The sequence below is a fragment of the Pararge aegeria genome, chromosome 1 (assembly GCF_905163445.1).
Source record: "Pararge aegeria chromosome 1, ilParAegt1.1, whole genome shotgun sequence".
Taxonomy (NCBI): domain Eukaryota; kingdom Metazoa; phylum Arthropoda; class Insecta; order Lepidoptera; family Nymphalidae; genus Pararge; species Pararge aegeria.
Genome location: NC_053180.1, coordinates 720,600 through 738,142, shown reverse-complemented (window position 1 = coordinate 738,142; position 17,543 = coordinate 720,600). Strand labels below are relative to the sequence as shown.

At 34.4% G+C, this 17,543-nt stretch overlaps 1 protein-coding gene across 1 annotated transcript; it reads left to right on the top strand.

Annotated features, from left to right (window-relative positions):
• Window positions 1–7,203: 7,203 nt before the first annotated feature.
• LOC120624836 lies at window positions 7,204–17,135 on the top strand. The gene is made up of 8 exons (XM_039891614.1): window positions 7,204–7,246; window positions 9,689–9,902; window positions 10,788–10,849; window positions 12,604–12,672; window positions 13,052–13,135; window positions 13,887–14,496; window positions 14,977–15,875; window positions 16,069–17,135. The coding sequence occupies exons 1-8, from the start codon at window positions 7,204–7,206 to the stop codon at window positions 17,007–17,009; spliced, it is 2,922 nt and encodes a 973-aa protein (XP_039747548.1). The 3' UTR covers window positions 17,010–17,135.
• The last annotated feature ends 408 nt before the right edge of the window (window positions 17,136–17,543 follow it).

Sequence of the window (17,543 nt, the reverse complement as noted above, 5' to 3'; positions counted from 1 at the left end):
AAAATACGAGCCACAAGTGGATCTAGTTTTACATAATATTAGACATACCTTGAGAATGTTTTAGTTCAAGGACTTTTTTTTTGTTACCATTATTTTTAACTCCTGGTACCATTCCTCTTAAATATTGTGGAATAATATTTTTCAAACGGTTGAACAAAAAGTTTGTTTCCCCAGCAGACCTTTTATTTCTTATGTTTAAATTATTTTGCCACCTGCGCATGGTTTCAGAAAGTCTCTTTTTCGAAACATGATTGAACTTATCTTTTGTGATATGTTTCTTATGAAATAAATTACGGATATCCTTTTTTGATCTCCTCAAAATGCTTTTTATTCTTTGTAAGAGCGATTTTCTTTTCCTTTTGCTTTTTGTTGAAACACTCGACGTCTGAGAATAATTATTTAACTTTACAGATTTATTTTTGTGTATTTGCCTATTTAATACTTGTGATTTTATTATTTGCTTAACTCGATGATTTATTCGTTTCATATCATTCCCTAGTTCCCTATCATTTCAAGTTGGTAAAAATTTAAATGATGTTTTTCACTTTTTTCAGAATTTTTGTTATTTATATCAGAAAAAGAATTGAAATATGTAACGAGTTTATCCTTGATATAAATTAGTTGGTCTAATTCTCTTTGTTTTTCGTGCACAAAATGAAATAAATGATATAAAACGTTTTATTTAAGTTCTCTTATATTTGTGTACGAATTATTGGGGATAATTGATAAATTATGTTGAAATTGTTCAGATTCTAATTCAATTTCTCTTTTTATCATAACATGGTTGTTAGTTTCAAATAAGTTAGTAAAATAATTAAATGTAGGACTTTCAACAGATTGTGTGTACAATCTATCTAAAATAAAAAATGAAATCGTTCTTGTATTAAAAAAACTAAAAACAAAATGGCATTACCAACATCTTTGATCTCTTTGTAATATTACTGTCTGTTACTATTTCCCCGCTGGCACTATCTTCATTATTCTTTCTTTCTGTTATTGTTTCATTATCATATGTTATAGATCTTTTTATCTTATTTCCATGGTATATTTTAATATCTAAAAAAAATTTCAGAACATCATCGCTCCTACTCCCTTACCGCAACCATTTGTATGAAATGAGCTTACAATCTTTTAACTTTTCCATCACCACAACGAAAGTCCTGTGGGTGACGTCCGTCGTGTTGGCAGGTGCGCAACGCTGCGTCACGGTACAGTTCCAACTTCCCACTCCATCACAGTTGCACGTATGGCAGCCAGTGCAAATATTTTCTGAATTTCTCTTTCGCCCCTTACTTAGCCATACTTTTTAATGAATGTGTTGATAGAGGTACTTTTCCAAATTGAATGAAACATAGTAAACTTATACCTCTATTTAAATCTGGCAATAAAAACGACATTAACAATTACAGACCCATTTTAATCTTACCAGCTCTTAGTTAGGTCTTTAAAAAAATTATATTAAATCAACTTTTGAATCACTTCAATGTAAATAACTTACTACATCCGGAGCAGTACGGTTTTACTAAAGGTCGTAGCACCACGGATGCAGGCGCTAAACTTTTAAAACATGTGTACGATGCCTGGGAACGTTCGCACAATGCCATTGGTGTTTTTTGTGATCTATCCAAAGCATTCGATTGTGTTGATCATAAAACCTTGCTTCTCAAACTAGCCCATTGCAAAAACGTTGCACTAAATTTGGTTGCCTCTTATCTCAGTGACAGAACCCAAAGGGTTTGCATAAAAGACATTAAGTCGCAGGGGTCGGCTACGTCAATGGGTGTCCCACAGGGTTCAATCTTGGGTCCCTTTCTATTTTTGGTGTATATAAATGATCTACCACACCATGTCAGTGAAACCTGTGACATTGTACTGTTTGCAGATGATACATCTCTAATTTTTAAAAATGATAGAGGTAGAGACAACTCTGACGATGTAAGCCGTGCTATGTCGCATGTGTCGCACTGGTTTACTGTCAATAATTTACTTTTAAATGCAAAAAAAACGAAGTGTGTGGAATTTATTTTACCAAATGTAAAGAAATTAATAAAAATATAATAATAAATGGAGAATCACTAAAAATGGAAGATTCCACAGTTTTTCTGGGCATGACCTTATACCCCACTGAAGCTTACAATCTTAATCTTAATCGTAAGCTTCAGTGGGGTACCCATATAGATACACTAGCAGGTAAACTAAGCTCGGCTGCCTACGCCGTCAGGAAAATTAGACAGATTACTGACGTAGAAGCAGCAAGACTTGTTTACTTCGCGTACTTTCATAGTGTGATGTCTTACGGGATCTTATTATGGGGCAAAGCTGCTGATATTGAAACTATATTCATATTGCAGAAAAGATCTGTACGGTCAATATATAAACTTAAATCACGTGAATCCCTCCGTGAAAAATTTGAAGAAATTGGTATACTTACGGTAGCCTCACAATATATTTATAACAATATAGTATTTGTAAGACAACATATTAGTCTTTATAAACAAAAAGTGGATATAAACAGTCGACTTACAAGAAATGGTCATAAATTAGTGACATCTGCATATCGTCTGCGAAAGGTGCAGAAGTCATTTGTGGGATTGAGTATACGCTTTTATAATATGATTCCTAAGGTAATTTTGGACCTACCAATGCATAAGTTTAAAGAATGTGTTAAAACACATTTATTACAGCGAGGTTATTATACAATTGATGAATTTCTTAATGACAAGGTTGCTTGGAAGCATCCGCCTCCGCTTTCATCTCTCACAAGATAGAAAAATGAATGTTAAAATGTAAAATGTAAATTTTTGATGTTGGAAAAGAGCAACTGCTGAGTTTCTTGCCGGCTTCTTCTCGGTAGAATCTGCCTTCCGAACCGGTGGTAGAGTCACTACACACGGACAGACTTGACGTTTCAAAAGTGCTTGTATTAGGCCTACTTGAAATAAATGAATTTTGAATATTGAATTTTTTGAATTTAAAAAAAATATTATTAATCAGCTCGCCAGCGTAATTACAATTCTACTTCTTAACCCAGTCTCCTTGATCATGGGAGACTGTTATATATAGCGTACACGTAACTTAAGGCTTCTTATATGTTAGTGAAAAATAATCGGAACCAACGGCTTAAAGTTCTCCGCAAAATTCGCGATTTATTAGTTTGTAAACGCAATCTTGCGACAGCATATACGTGATAGCGGGTCTCCTCCCATACTGAGAAAGGGTTAAGGCCGTAGTCCACCACGCTGGCCCAGTACGGATTGATGGACTCCTAAAACCTTTGAGCACATTATTTAGTCTCAGGCATAAAGGTTTCCTCACAATGTTTTCCTTCACCGTCGAAGCAAGTGATATTTTTAATTACTTACTTTTACGTTTTGTAAACTGAAACTGAAAATTAAGAGGTGTGTGCTGGAATTCGAACTCGGCCACCCGAAAGTGGATTCGAGCTTCTTCCCTCTGCGTATAATCATATATATAATCATGCATTTTAAAAATAATAATCGTTTATTTCAGGCAATATGCAAAACCCATTAAAAAAGGCAAATACTTAATGTAAATAAAATAAAATAAATAAATAAAATAAAAATTTATACACATTAATTAATTAATTTATATTAAATTCAATTTTAAAAAAAGATCAAAGTATAAAGGGCATTCAAAATATAACAGAAGACAGTGCCGGTTGGCACTATCATCTGTTTCTTTTACTACCTATGCATACACTGCATTACCGTATCTGTTTATACATAAAATAATTAAAACATTACGCCTTGACAATTATTATTACGGGACTAAACCATGTTCCACAATAATATACTATATTGGTCAGGGTGGTACGCACTAGGCCAGCGGGGTGGACTACGGCCTTAACCCCTTCTCATTGTGGGAGAAGACCGTGCCCTGTAACGGGTCGGTAATGGATTGAACTGCTAGACTGGTATATTTTAGTTACTTTCACAGCATTATGTCATATGGAATTTGACTTTGGGGTAATGCTGCTGATATTAGCACTATTTTCGTGCTGCAGAAGAGGGCTGTTCGTTCGATCTACAAAATGGGCCCGAGAGAGTCATTGTGAGATAAATTTAAAGATTTTAAAATAATGATACAGGTTATAGTCAGTACAGATTTTAAAATTTAATGTACGTTCATAAAAACATTTCTAAATTTAAGAAAAAATGTGACTGCAATAATTTAAACATTAGAAGTAAGAATAAACTTACAGTGCAATATACTAGGTAACATAATTCGTTTAAAGGAAATTAGATAAAATTCTACAATAAACTACCAATTGACATCTTAGAGATGTCTCTTAAAAAGTTCAAAGTTTGTATTAAACGTAAGCTTATAGAAAAGTCCTATTATAGTATAAAGGACTACGTAATCGATAAAAAAGCTTGGGTGTAAATTATTGCTCTAACCAGGTTGCTCTTCTAATAATTTAAAATGAAATTGTGAGATGGTGATAACAAAAAAAAAACACCCGGCTAAGTTTGTTGTGGGCTTCTTCTTAGACCAGGACGCGTTTGGAACCCTCGTAGCTTTAGTTTTAAGTTTACGAATGTGGTTATCGCCATCATCTCACCACCGTGTAATTCTTATGTACGCATCCAAAGTGCCACCAATGGGCCATTTATACTTGAATAAAGATATTTTTGACTTTGACTTTGACGTTGACTTTGACTTTGATATGATGATGATGATGATGATGAATCAGGGTGCTAGTTTCTGCATACTTACCTCTTTAGTGTCCTGCCGTGACCACGATCCATGCAATTGTGTCGAAATATCGAAAAATCCCAAATTATTATCGTGGTATGTACCCGTTTAACTATATTTAAGAAATGTTGATTAACCACGAAAATCTAATTTTAAAATCTTTAGTTACATACCTTTGTTACAATTTGTATACTGCGACATTAAAGGTATACAATCAGTTTCTTTCCATGATCCTGCAAAATTATGAAACAATGAGGGCGAGAACATATTATTTTCACGTGAAGCCCCAATGTGATAGTGACTTGTTATCGAAAAACGAGCAGCGCGAGTTAAGTGGCAGCATTGTTTGAGACCACTATAACGACGACGACGAGTGATTTTGGCCATACTAAATATGTTTTTGAGGATATGAATGAATGAATGAATGAATACACTTGAATGAATACACTTTTATTGTACACCAAAGAAAAAAAAAGTAGTTACAGAGATATATCAAGAGAGTACAATTTGGTGGCCTTATCGCTACATAGCGATTTCTTCCAGGCAACCAATGGCGTAAAAGGAAAAAAACATAGAAAAGACAACAAGAACAAATATATAAATAAAATATATATTATATATATATATATATATATATATATATATATATATAGGATATGATTAATATTAAGAGGTTCTCTCCTTTAAAAAAATCCAAAAATTGGTCTTGTCATCTGGTGACCCAACAGCTGGCGCTTATTTAGCCCAACGGCTATGTCGAGCAATTCAAAGAGGCAATCGCGCCAGCATTTTGGGAACCATGCCCATAAGTGGACAGTTAGACGGCTTATATTTATTGTAAATATTAATTTTAGTTTGTAATTATTACTACTTATAACTTAAAGTCTTAAAAGAATAATCTCTACTTGATGGCTAGACCCCGCCGGTCTACAAACACTGCATTTTTAGCATCTTTACACCTAGCTAAGTTTGTTTTGGACGCGTTTGGAACCCTCGTAGCTTTGGTTTTAACTTTACGAACGTAGTTATCAACATCGTATCGCTACCGTGTACATATTTTAAAATGTGCCTTCTATAAGAATAAAAGAATATTTGACTTTGTCTTAAACCAAATTTTTGCTCACTCTGGTTCATCTAAGAAATTCCTTGATAAGTATTTTTTGGAATTTGATCATATTACTCCGAATAAAGCTTTCTGATCGTTTTTATGAGTGACTGAGCTTTTTTATCAGGCTCTATATTTACTACTAATTATAAAGGGCATCCGTAAAAAGGATCGAGAGTTACCGCTGTAGCTCAAAGAGTTGCGAAGATAAATTGGCAATAGGCGGGGCACGTAACACGTAGGTTCTAATTGAGGTTATGGTATCAAGGTGCCAGAGTGGCAACCCGACACTGAAAGTGACCTCCCTGTCGCAACGGTGAGCGCTGTGAATTTGAGTAGGTGCCCCCGGGTTCGTTCGGGAGTCAATTAAATATCGAGGGTAAACAGCTTCAACGGTGAAGAAGAACACCGCAAGGAAACCTGCATGCCTAAGAGTTCTGCATAACTGTCTCAGTGGCGTGTGAAGTCTGCCAATCCGCACTTGGCCAGCGTGGTGGACGCCCTGCCCTGCCCTGGAGTGGGCAGATAATCGGTAGATGATGATGATGATTTAACTATGAAAATCAAGGAAACACTGCGAAAACACACGTACCGGAGAGTAGCAGTACTCGTAGCGCGAGCATCGTCAACAATGCACTTGGTTTCGTAACACGAGATGTTTGCTCAATACACTGTATTGCCTCTGGGACGGATTCGGGATGCCATTTAGTTTTATTGTAACAAAACTGTGGCCACAGTAACTAATATATGAGGTAAACAAAGTAAAACTTATCTCTAAGACCACTTCCGGCCACTCTCAGATGTGAGTTAGACAATTTCTCCACAAGCAGTGCACAGACAATAATCACAAAAAAACAAATGCTATAGAGCGGTAAGTTAGAAGGTATAATTCGTAGTCTTATCGCCACATAGCAACGTTTTCCACGCAACCAAAGGCGCAAAAAGAACGATAACTGCAGTCTGCATGGATGCTTGAGATGATGATGTCGACGAATACAATAAGTTAAAAAATTCTGAGAAGGTTACAGGTCATGGTTGATGTACTATTATATGACATGACATGATTTAATATTGTCTTATGTTTGTTTATCCTTACTTAACGCGCCAATTCACTAGAACTTTAGCAAAGAGCTAGTTGAAAAAAGGGTTAGTAACATTGGCCAGTTTTTTTCCCTGGGGATTTGTAAAGAAACCGTAATATACGCGGGTGATGAATGCGTTCAATAGCTAGCAAAATAATATGTTTCTGTGTCTAATTTTTAAAGTAACAGTATCGTTTCTTACCCAAGCATAGTACCTCTCTGGTCCAGTATCGCGTTGGCTTCCGCAATGTTTACAAACAGCTCTGCGACCCGGCGCTCTTGCCGCCTCATTCAACGAGCATGCTTGCGTTACTGCTACTGCTTTACCATGCCGCAGCGAAAGGTAAGTAATACTGACGCTACATTTAGCTTTGTAGAGATAGATAAGCCGAAGTACACTCCGTGAACGTTTGGACTGGAAACGTTGCTAGCATCATCGAGATTACTTAAACGTATTTATAGGAGTTTGTCCACCAATCTGCACTGGGTCAGCGTGGTGGACTACCCTTCTCATTGTAGGAGGAGTTCGTGCCCTGTAGTGGGCCTGTAATGGGTTGATATGATGATTATAATGATAGAAATGTATTTGAACTTCCCCTGCGGTTTTCTATGCCACAGCGAAGGGTAAGCAATGCTGAAGCTTATTCCAGTTAGACTTTTCAGAGGTTGGTGGGAGGGGGTGATCCCTGCGTAATCCCTACTGTCCATTGGTTAGGATGATTAGTATGGGTTATGATGCATTTAGACTTTTAGTGGTAGGTAAGAGGGTATAACCCCTGCCTTTGCCTTTTAAATTCGAAACTTTACCTTTTTTTATCAAAATTAATACAACCCGCGGGCTACTTTAATAATATTCTTTTTTTTCCGGTCCGTAAAATGCTCACACACTTATTGAAGTTGTATAAAATGTCGAAGTTCTCTGTCCTACAAAATATTACAGAGCACAGGTTTGGGTCGTTAAAATGCTTTGTATACCTATTGTTTATGATGTTATTATTTATTTATTCGTAAGACACACCAGCAATTAATTGTAGAAACATTCATAAAAACATTAAATTTTGTGTTAAACTTACAAATGTTGTCTAGTGCCATTACAATTATCGATTATAGGTGTATACAGCATTATCATTATTATCCCCGGTCAAATTATAAAAAATAAAAAATAAAAAGTAAAAACTATTAAAAATGATAATGTATTTCATGTACTTTGGTAGGATGCCTGGTAGAGATCGCTTTAAAGCGATAAGGTCTAATGTACCTTTTTTTTGTGTTTTTTTTCTTATTCTTTGTATTTGGTGTAAAATAAAGTGTATTTTGATTTGATAGTGTAAATCTGAATAAAACTATTATATCGATTATATAAGTTATATTAAATTAAAAATAAAATTTATAATAAATTTAGGCAGTTATAAATATTTCATTCACATACAATTTTATTGCTAAAGCTTTCTAGCGTATCGTGAGGGTTGGCCAGGTTGTTGTAACTATTTACTAGACGATCAATTGAAGCGGATCTGCATAGATTAGTTTTTGAAAAATGCAGTGAGAAAATATTTTAGATGTTGTGTCTGGGAAACCGGTAAAAATTTTTTCCAAAAATAAATCCGATAAAAAAAACCATCCATTTCAAGCCTTTGATATGTCTCAGTGTTTATAGAAAGTGTCATAATATTTATAATCGAATTATCTGTTCAGCGGAAACTGTTATCATTTGTTTATGTTTTTGTCGGATTTTCATTTTCCTGTGTTGCTGAACGCTTTATTATTATGAAACTCCGAAGAATTAAGTAAATTCAGAAACCGTGTACACAATTAATTTTAAAGCATCGAAAACCACTTTAGTAGTGTTTCTCGAACAGACGGACCTCTTATGTTCTAAACAATTAGCATAAAATGGGCAAATGGGAAAAATTCTGTGAGCTAGCCACATTCCACGGGTGTAAAGTGGGACGAGCGTGGGGCGTTTTCACTGTTTTCGGACACAATGCACTGCATGCAATAATGGCTGCATGAGGGTTCTGTATGTTCTAAATTCTGTTCTCAAATTTTTGGGTCTTACATTTTTTCAATTGTAAACAAGAAATTATGAAACTAAAGCGGTGTGGTGTATTGAAGACACTAAATCAGTCAATTATTTATGATAGGGGCTCGATGTTGCATGGTTAGCAATGTGCTCTTTACCTCTTCTCTGCGCTTCGGAGAGCGAGTATAACCATCAGTCTCCTACTTAGAGCTTTTTGTGACATAACAAGTTCGGGGAAGTACTACATCCACGGCCCCATACTTATTTCGATACATCTTATAGGCTGAAAACTATAATGTTTACTACGAGTTGCGAGTGTTTTGCGTCATCTTCATCAGGTCTGGACCAAATATATAATGGATCAATTACACAGAACACCCCTAAACATCCGAGTCGTCATGTGAGGAATCGGCCCGAGTCATATTCGGGTTACATCAGTGTAACCACAACACTTAGCTAATTACGTTACGTTTACGTTTCATTTAAGCTTTTTAGTACTTAATTATTGATGTAGGCATAAATAATTCTTCGGATAATTTATTTATTTATTATATATATGAGAAATAGATTTGTAGACAAAAAATTTCATTCAAAGAGAACTTGAATAATATACTCTTAAAAAGAAATAGATTTTATGATATTTTCATTCTTAAATCGTCTTCTTGTTCGGTAAATCAGAGCCACATACCAGGCCAATTGTATTTTCAAAGCATTCACGAAGCTATTTTATACATACAACATTCGTTTAATATTTAAATTAAGGTGTTTCAGACAACCCACAAGATACCTATATCATCGAAAAGATAGTTTCATGCCCCGACGTCGGCTACTATTTCAAACGAGACTTACGTTGGAACGCGATCGAGCCCGCATGTCGCTTGTGTTTCTGTCGGGACAATGGCACGGCGGTCTGCTGGCGCCGAGAGCTTAGAAGGTGTGACGTTCAGCACTACCACCATTTCCGGGACAAAAAGAGGTGCGGTAAAGGCGTTTTTTAAATTTTGGATCGAAATATTCTAATTATGAATTTGACAGCTACAGTTGACTGTATGGAAAAATGTAAATTTTCGCGTACAAAGAAAAAGAAATGCAAAGGTTGTAACCTATACAGCCGTCTTTACAATAAAGTTAAGCTGTAAACATTGTATGAAGCGGCAAATTAGGGATTACTATAACAAATTCTATTTATGTTGAAGTGTGTGTTGTTTTCATACTAAATGCCGCATTCAATATTATGAAGTGGTAATGTTTGTGAGGTTGTAGTGAGTAATCTCTGGATCTACTGAACCGATTTTGAAAATTCTTTTGCCAATAGAAAGCCAGATTATATGTGAGTGCTAGAGGCTATATGTTCATTTGAATAATGATTGCTTTACGTGGTACTCGGATTTGCAAAGCAAAGTAAGTCTGAAATAAACAGGCGATCAAAAACGTTTATTTTTATTTTATTTATTTATTTTAACTCACAAAACAGATCATGTTATAACATAAACATAAGAACAACAAACAATAAAAATAAAATTAGTTAAGTCTCCACCACATGCGTGTATAAATGCAGCCAATAGATGTGACTGACGTAAATTCTAGGATATTTTCTAAAAAAAAAAAAAAAATACAAATCATAAATAAGAATATAGTGTAAAAGATTACAGTGTCGAGTTTTACATTTGTCAAGCAGAGTGCTACAAAAGAAATACACACGAAAGCTGCCGAGATATATGATTGCGTTCTAGAGAAAATTGTAGAGCTTGATTATGCCTACAGAAAAGTAGCGAAAGCTACTAAAGATAATTTAATATATTATTTTAAAATACCTTTAGTAGAATACAGATAAAAAATGCTACCGCATGTTTTTTTTCAGGGACAGAATACGTAGGAGTCCCGGACTCGCTGAAGTTTTCTTTCGTGATGCTGCGAAGGATGGTAAGATTAACAGGGACCTGCCGACCTCCACATGATCTACAAAAAAGTCCAGGACGGTATATACTTATCTCCGAAGGATAACCCTCGGTGACCATTATTATCTTCATCATTTTACAAAAAGAATATGGGTTATTTACAAAACTATTTTAAACAATACTGTAGTATTTCTTATCCAATCATTTGATTATATTTACATTAGATACGTTGTGCATTTCATGTGGATCAAATTTGTCCTTTACATCATATCATTTTAGAGGATATCAGAGATTTAAAAACGGGTGCAGGGCTGGTGGCGGGCGTATCATTCAAACTCCCGAAAACCAAATTAAAATTACATACTACAAAGCACCTGTGCGAAACTGGGGCGTGTCGCTAGTAAATTATAAAAATGGGGATTACATGTTCATTAATGGTAATCATAAAAAAAGGATTAATAAGGCCAATATTTATTTTTTTGTTTGGTAGGAGGCTTTGGCCTTGGCGATTTAGTGTTCTGGTGCGATGTCGCGTGGAAATCGATTTGGGGGATGACCGCCATATTCACTAGCCATAGGTTAGCCAGCAACCATCTTATACTGCGTCATCACTTGCCACCAGTTGAGATTACAGTCAAGGGCTAACTTGTAGTGGAATAAAAAAATATATATACGTGTATGTAGCTTGTATAGGTGACGAGCGCTACAGCGTAACATCCCGTATCGCACAATTTCAACAAATTCCTTCACTAACTCTTACGTGTAATTAGCAAAAAGGAAGCGGCTGCGTCGAGTTCGATAAATAATTACCGTTGTATTACAGTAATTCATTTGAGCAACGCTTATTATATTACGCCAAGCAACATAATTTGGACTCGTCGTCATCGTAATGAATAAAATTAATAAATATAATACACACATCGCCATCTAGCGCCAACGTAAGCGTAGCTTGTGTTATGGGTACTAAGATGTCTGATGAATATATTAATGAATAATATACATATATACGATTGACGTCCACTGATGGACATAGGTCTTTCGTAGGGAGTTCCAAAATCGACGATCCTGGGCCGCTTGTTTTCAGCGGCTTTCAGCAAACCGTTAGACATCGTCTGTCCATCTTGTTATGGGCCAACCACCTTAGGACCTCAACGTCCATCGGTTCTCAGTTTTGCGACGCGCTGAGCTATCTTCTTCTTCTTATTCTTCTTCTTCCTAGGCCTGTCTCCGTACTTAAACTGCCCTTCGCTGAACTATGTCAATAACGCTAGTTCTTCCACGTAACCCCCCTTTTCTGTTTTGTTCACGTAGAGATATTTCCAGCGTTTACCTCCCTACCTCGATTGCACGACGGGTGACTCTGAACCTTCTTATGAGGCACATAGTAAGCGACCACGTAACGGGATAATATTTTGTACAGAACGCCCCTTTGTACAATAGATATAATACCTTGCAATAGTAGGTACCTACCCACAAAGTTCATCGATAAGAACAACTTAATGATGAAAATAGTTATGGCGGTATCTGTCTCAATCCCACAAAGCATTTTATTATATTTCACGAAACGTTAGCCCTTGACTGCTATCTCACTTGGGTAGCTATGTTGAAGTCTTGGATAGAAAAGCGTCGACATGTTGGAGCCCAGGTCGTACTCAAGCCTTAAAAGCAAGGTCTTAAGTTTCAAAGAAAATTGTAGTACAAAACTTTTTAGCAGATGGAATTATATTTTGTGTAATATTTTTAAGGAAAACCAGTAACAATTTTTTTTATTATTTACAGTTTTCAACAAAAACACTTCAGAGGAGTGCAAGCCGTATGAATCCAGCTACAGCAAAGGATGCCCACCAGGTACGAGATTCAATAAGTTAATTAGAAAAGTTAGGTAGGTACACCAGCCCAAAATTCTTAACTTCTTAATTTCATAACCAAGCACGGAAATCAGTTTACCTTAATAAGTAGCCGTTAGACTTTTTTAGACTTTTACCAAGACTTTCCGACCTCTAGTAGCCTCTGTAAGTCTCCATACTTTCAACTATCTCATGATACGGTGAATGAAGGATGACTTTACGAGGAATATACAAATGTTCCTGTATTCCAACCTTGACCATTTATTGTTTTTTCAAGACCAAAAGTACTCTCCGTTTTTTTTCCTATGCCAGAACTCAGGTCGATTGGTTGAAACAAAAAAACATTTTTGCATTAACAATATAGACGTTGGTTCTTTCAGCGGACTGGTGCCTCGGCTGTACAGTTTGTGATTGCGACGCTAATGGTAGGTGGGACTGCCACACCCTGAGCTTCTGTACCGATGGTGAGTTTAGGAGTCTAGAAAAAGTTTATGAATAATAAACTGAATATAATTATTATATACTTAAATGCCCACTTTACATTCCCATAATAATATTTAGTCGTTACACTAGAACTTTACGAAGAGTACTTAAATATTATATGTAGAGCTATATTAAAACTTAGTATTATTTAAATAAAATAATCTATCTCTGGTTGAGAATACCTTCGAACAGTGCGATTGCCAGTGATGACGTAAGGATCTGAGACGTGGTAGCTAACTATGGGCCTCATAAGAAGGCTCAGAGTCACTCAGCGAGCGATGGAAAGAGCTATGTTAGGAGTATCTATGTGATCAAATGAGAAAATATGAGGAGATTCGTAGTAGAACTAAACCGACATAGCTCAACGAGTCGCGAAGCTGAAGTGGCAATGGACAGGGCACATAGCTCGGAGAACCTATGGACGTTAGGGTTCTTAGGTGTTGGTGCGATAGCCCCACCGGTATACGCACCGTTGGTCGACCCCCATCCAGGTGGACAGACAACGTCAAACGAGTCACCGGGAGCCGCTGGATACAAACTGCCCAGAATCGTGGAGTTCGGAACGCCCTACAAAAGACCTATGTCCAGCTATAGATGTTAATCGATGGATTTGATGATGATATTGATGAATTTCTTACAAATTTAAGACACAGTTTGGAAAATCTGGTTTTAATTACCAAACTGTGTCTTAAATTAATTTTTTTTTAATATATATTTATTATGAATTTTTAGATAAGGGAAAGAAAAAAATGAGGAATAAAATTACGAAACCTCAAGCACTAAAGAAAAAAGCTCCTACTACAATAAAAAAACAAAAACCTGAAACATCAAAGAAACCAAACAAATATCACCCACCAAAAAATATTATCAAGGCAAAAGGAAAACAACTCAGTCAAATCAATGAGCCAGCTAAGTCGCAAAGTAAATTTACAAAAAAACGAAATAAACCTAAGAATCTCACAATAAAGAAAGCAAAAGCACCAGTTTACAAAAAGAAGCCAACTCCAAAAAGCAATGAAAAATCTAACTCTAAAATAATTAAAAAATCTATGCAACCATCATCTGTGCAAATTGTTAAAGGAAATACTAAAACTTTGAAAGATAATGAGGAGGTCATCAGGGATATCGCTCATACAATTTACAAAAAAGTTATGGATGCTGTGGAGAAAATTGTGATGGACAGTAAGAAAAATATATCTCACAAAAAAAATTTACAAAAACAACACTGCTTACATAAGGGTAAAAGAAGTAAGAGAGAGATTACAAGCATGATTTCAACTGCAACTGACACTAATACAACAGAAGAATCTTTCGTATACCAATCCTTTGATAGTGGTGTAATGTTAGCAACTCCAATAATAGAAAATTTAACTACATCTAATTATTTTAAATATATTGTTGATTTGAAGTTCATTAAAGTAAATAGTAGTAAAAACTTTACAAAAATCCAAGAAGAACGATTCTCAATTCCTGGAATATCAAAGAATGCAAAAAACGAACCCATTTTTAATGTGTTGCCATTAAATACTTCCAACGTACGATACCACTTTTCTGAAGAAAAAATACTCAATAATTTTACAAAAAAGCTCATAAATTTTAGTAACTCGATAAATATAAATATGACTGGAAGTAAAAATATTAGTAGCAAAACAAATCATTGCAATGATAATTTTTCTCTTCAAACTAATTCAACATGTGGAAAGCTATGTAAGTTTAAAAAGCTCTTTAAGAACTTAGTTGTTATTGATAATAAAAAAACCACGATGAACGGCAATAAAATTAAAAATCTTGACATTATGAAATATATAAAAAGGGTTTTCAGCAAAAAAAACCGTAAGCAAAACTTAAAAATTAACTTGACATGGAAAAAACATTTGGTCAGGACTTTATGTAATAATTTCGGATTTTGTAAAATAGACCTTCACAGAAAAAATATATCTTCGAAAATTTATGCATTAAAAGCAGAAAGTAATAGAATAATGAACTCGATTAACGGTATCAAAGGGATTTTAAACTTACTTCAAATACATAGAATAAAAAATAATAATTTGGTGAATCTACATAAACAATTTATAAAAAATGATATCGAAAAATTACATGCAATAGTCAAAGATAAATCCGAACAATATAACTTAAAAGACTTAACACAGACACAGAAGGTCCAAGTTGCATATATTAAGCAAAATCACAAAATATTCACACAATCAATGGAAAATTTTGCACACATTCTTAATGACATTGTACGAACCAAACCAAGTCGTATAATTTTCCATCCGAAAGTGTTAGATCATTATTTTATAAATCCTAATAATCACAGAGTCATAAAGGCCACTAAGGTGAATGTAAATAAAAATATAACGATTGAACAAAAGTTAGATAAAATAAAGGCACTTTTATTAAACTACAATTTAGTTCAAAATAAATTCATGAAACGAATGTATGATGTAATAATGTCGTTAGAGATTCAGAGAAATACGACTAAATATAAAGAAAAACATACGAAAGTAAATAATGAAATTAAAAATAACGACAAAGTTGCATTAGAAGTTTATACGAAAAATATAATCGAAAACCTGAGAAAATTGAAAAATCTGGCACAAAAATTCGGTATTAAGAACAGACCTAAAAGAGAAGCCATGGAAGACGATGGTCTTGTAGAATACCTTTTAATATTAATGGAATATTTGTTAAAGCAGAAAAAACAGTTAAGGATATCTCCAGGTACAGGATAGTTTCAATGATTTGCTATTTTAACGACTGCTTAAGTACTAATAAATTATTTTAAAACTTTATAGTTTGCTTTGCCATATACTCGTCTAGTTTTGTTTTTGCATGAACATAGCTTTATATAGTTAAAGTTGTTATAGCTTTTATAGTTGTTTATTGCATAGTATTCATATTAATACTTTTTCAGTTAGCGATGGTATAGATTTATTGATAAATGCCATCAAAAGTGCGCCTGACATTAAAGTTTCGAGGAAAAAAGTACTTGAGTATGTTCCTGCACGAGTAGAAGAAGAGACTACAGAATCTATTTTAACATTGCCAAATGCTATCAAAATGGATGAAACTAATAACACAGCTAGTTATGCAGTGCCTAAATTTAAAACATTTGAATCAATGGATGAAGATGAAGAAAATAGTGATTATTATCAATATTATAAAAAGGAACACAAGAGTAATAACTTTAACGTAAAAGAAATGCCTGAAACGGAAGACACAGTATATTTTTCCACTACCCAAGATACAGTTATCAGTTTATCTAATAATGAAAAGAATAACGTAGTGAAAGAAAACGGTAAAGGGTATGAACTATTTACGGATGAACCAGAAGAAGATGATGGAGATGTTCTAACTACGACTAAACCACTAGATATAATAAGTAAATCATTAACACACCATATACCAACGAGAATACCTCTTGGGATTTTGGAAAATGGACAATCAACGTCCAAACAGGCTAATGATGCACATATTCATAATAGTAGGATAAAGTTAAGTTGGATAGAAGAAAGCTATAACCAAGAAGAAGAACGTAAAGAACTTCCTAGATTTACAGAAACTACTACTCAAAAGCAGTCACCAACACATGCAGCGCTAGTACTTTTCACCAGAACTAGAGTAAATAAAAAGGCGAAATTAAATAAATACGACGATCCCATAAGTAGTATATCAAAAGAAATAACAGATGAAGAATCAAAAAGAACTAAATATTTTAATTCAGAATATGTAATGTATAAGAAACAAATGAATTTTTTAAATTCTCTGGATTATGGGACGGAAAAAATAGATATAGATGGAGATTCGAAAGAAGATAAACCTAACGTGGAACAGTTTCCTTTGTATTTTGTTTGAAGTGTTTTATCATTTTAGTACAATAATTGATGGTGTAAAAAGTTACACCTCAGAATGATTGCAATTAATTTTAAGATTTTTGTACTTAGACTTATCACTATTTATAAGCGTTTATATCGTTATTAAAGTTTGTTGCTGCAATTTATTTCATTTCTTATTTTACATACGTAACTTAGAGATGTTTTGTTATAATTATTGTAATTTTTCTGCGTATTCAATTATTATTTATTTATGTAGGGAGTAACGGCAAAACTATTTTTGTTTCATTTAAATACTCTTTTCTTCTGTGTGTCTGTGTAAGGCTCTCGAACGGATTTAACATTTCTTTTTTATCTCTTTGTATCTAAGTAATTTCATTTACATTAAGTTCAGATCCTGCTATATATGTAACTTGTGCACGGGTCATTTCTAACCTGCCAGTTTAGTAAAGATTATTAGGGATTTGCGTCCTGACTGAACAGAATTGGTACAATTAATGTCTTCCAAACCAAAATTTTAGCTAAATTGGTTGGAGATCCAAAAACTTGTTTTAAA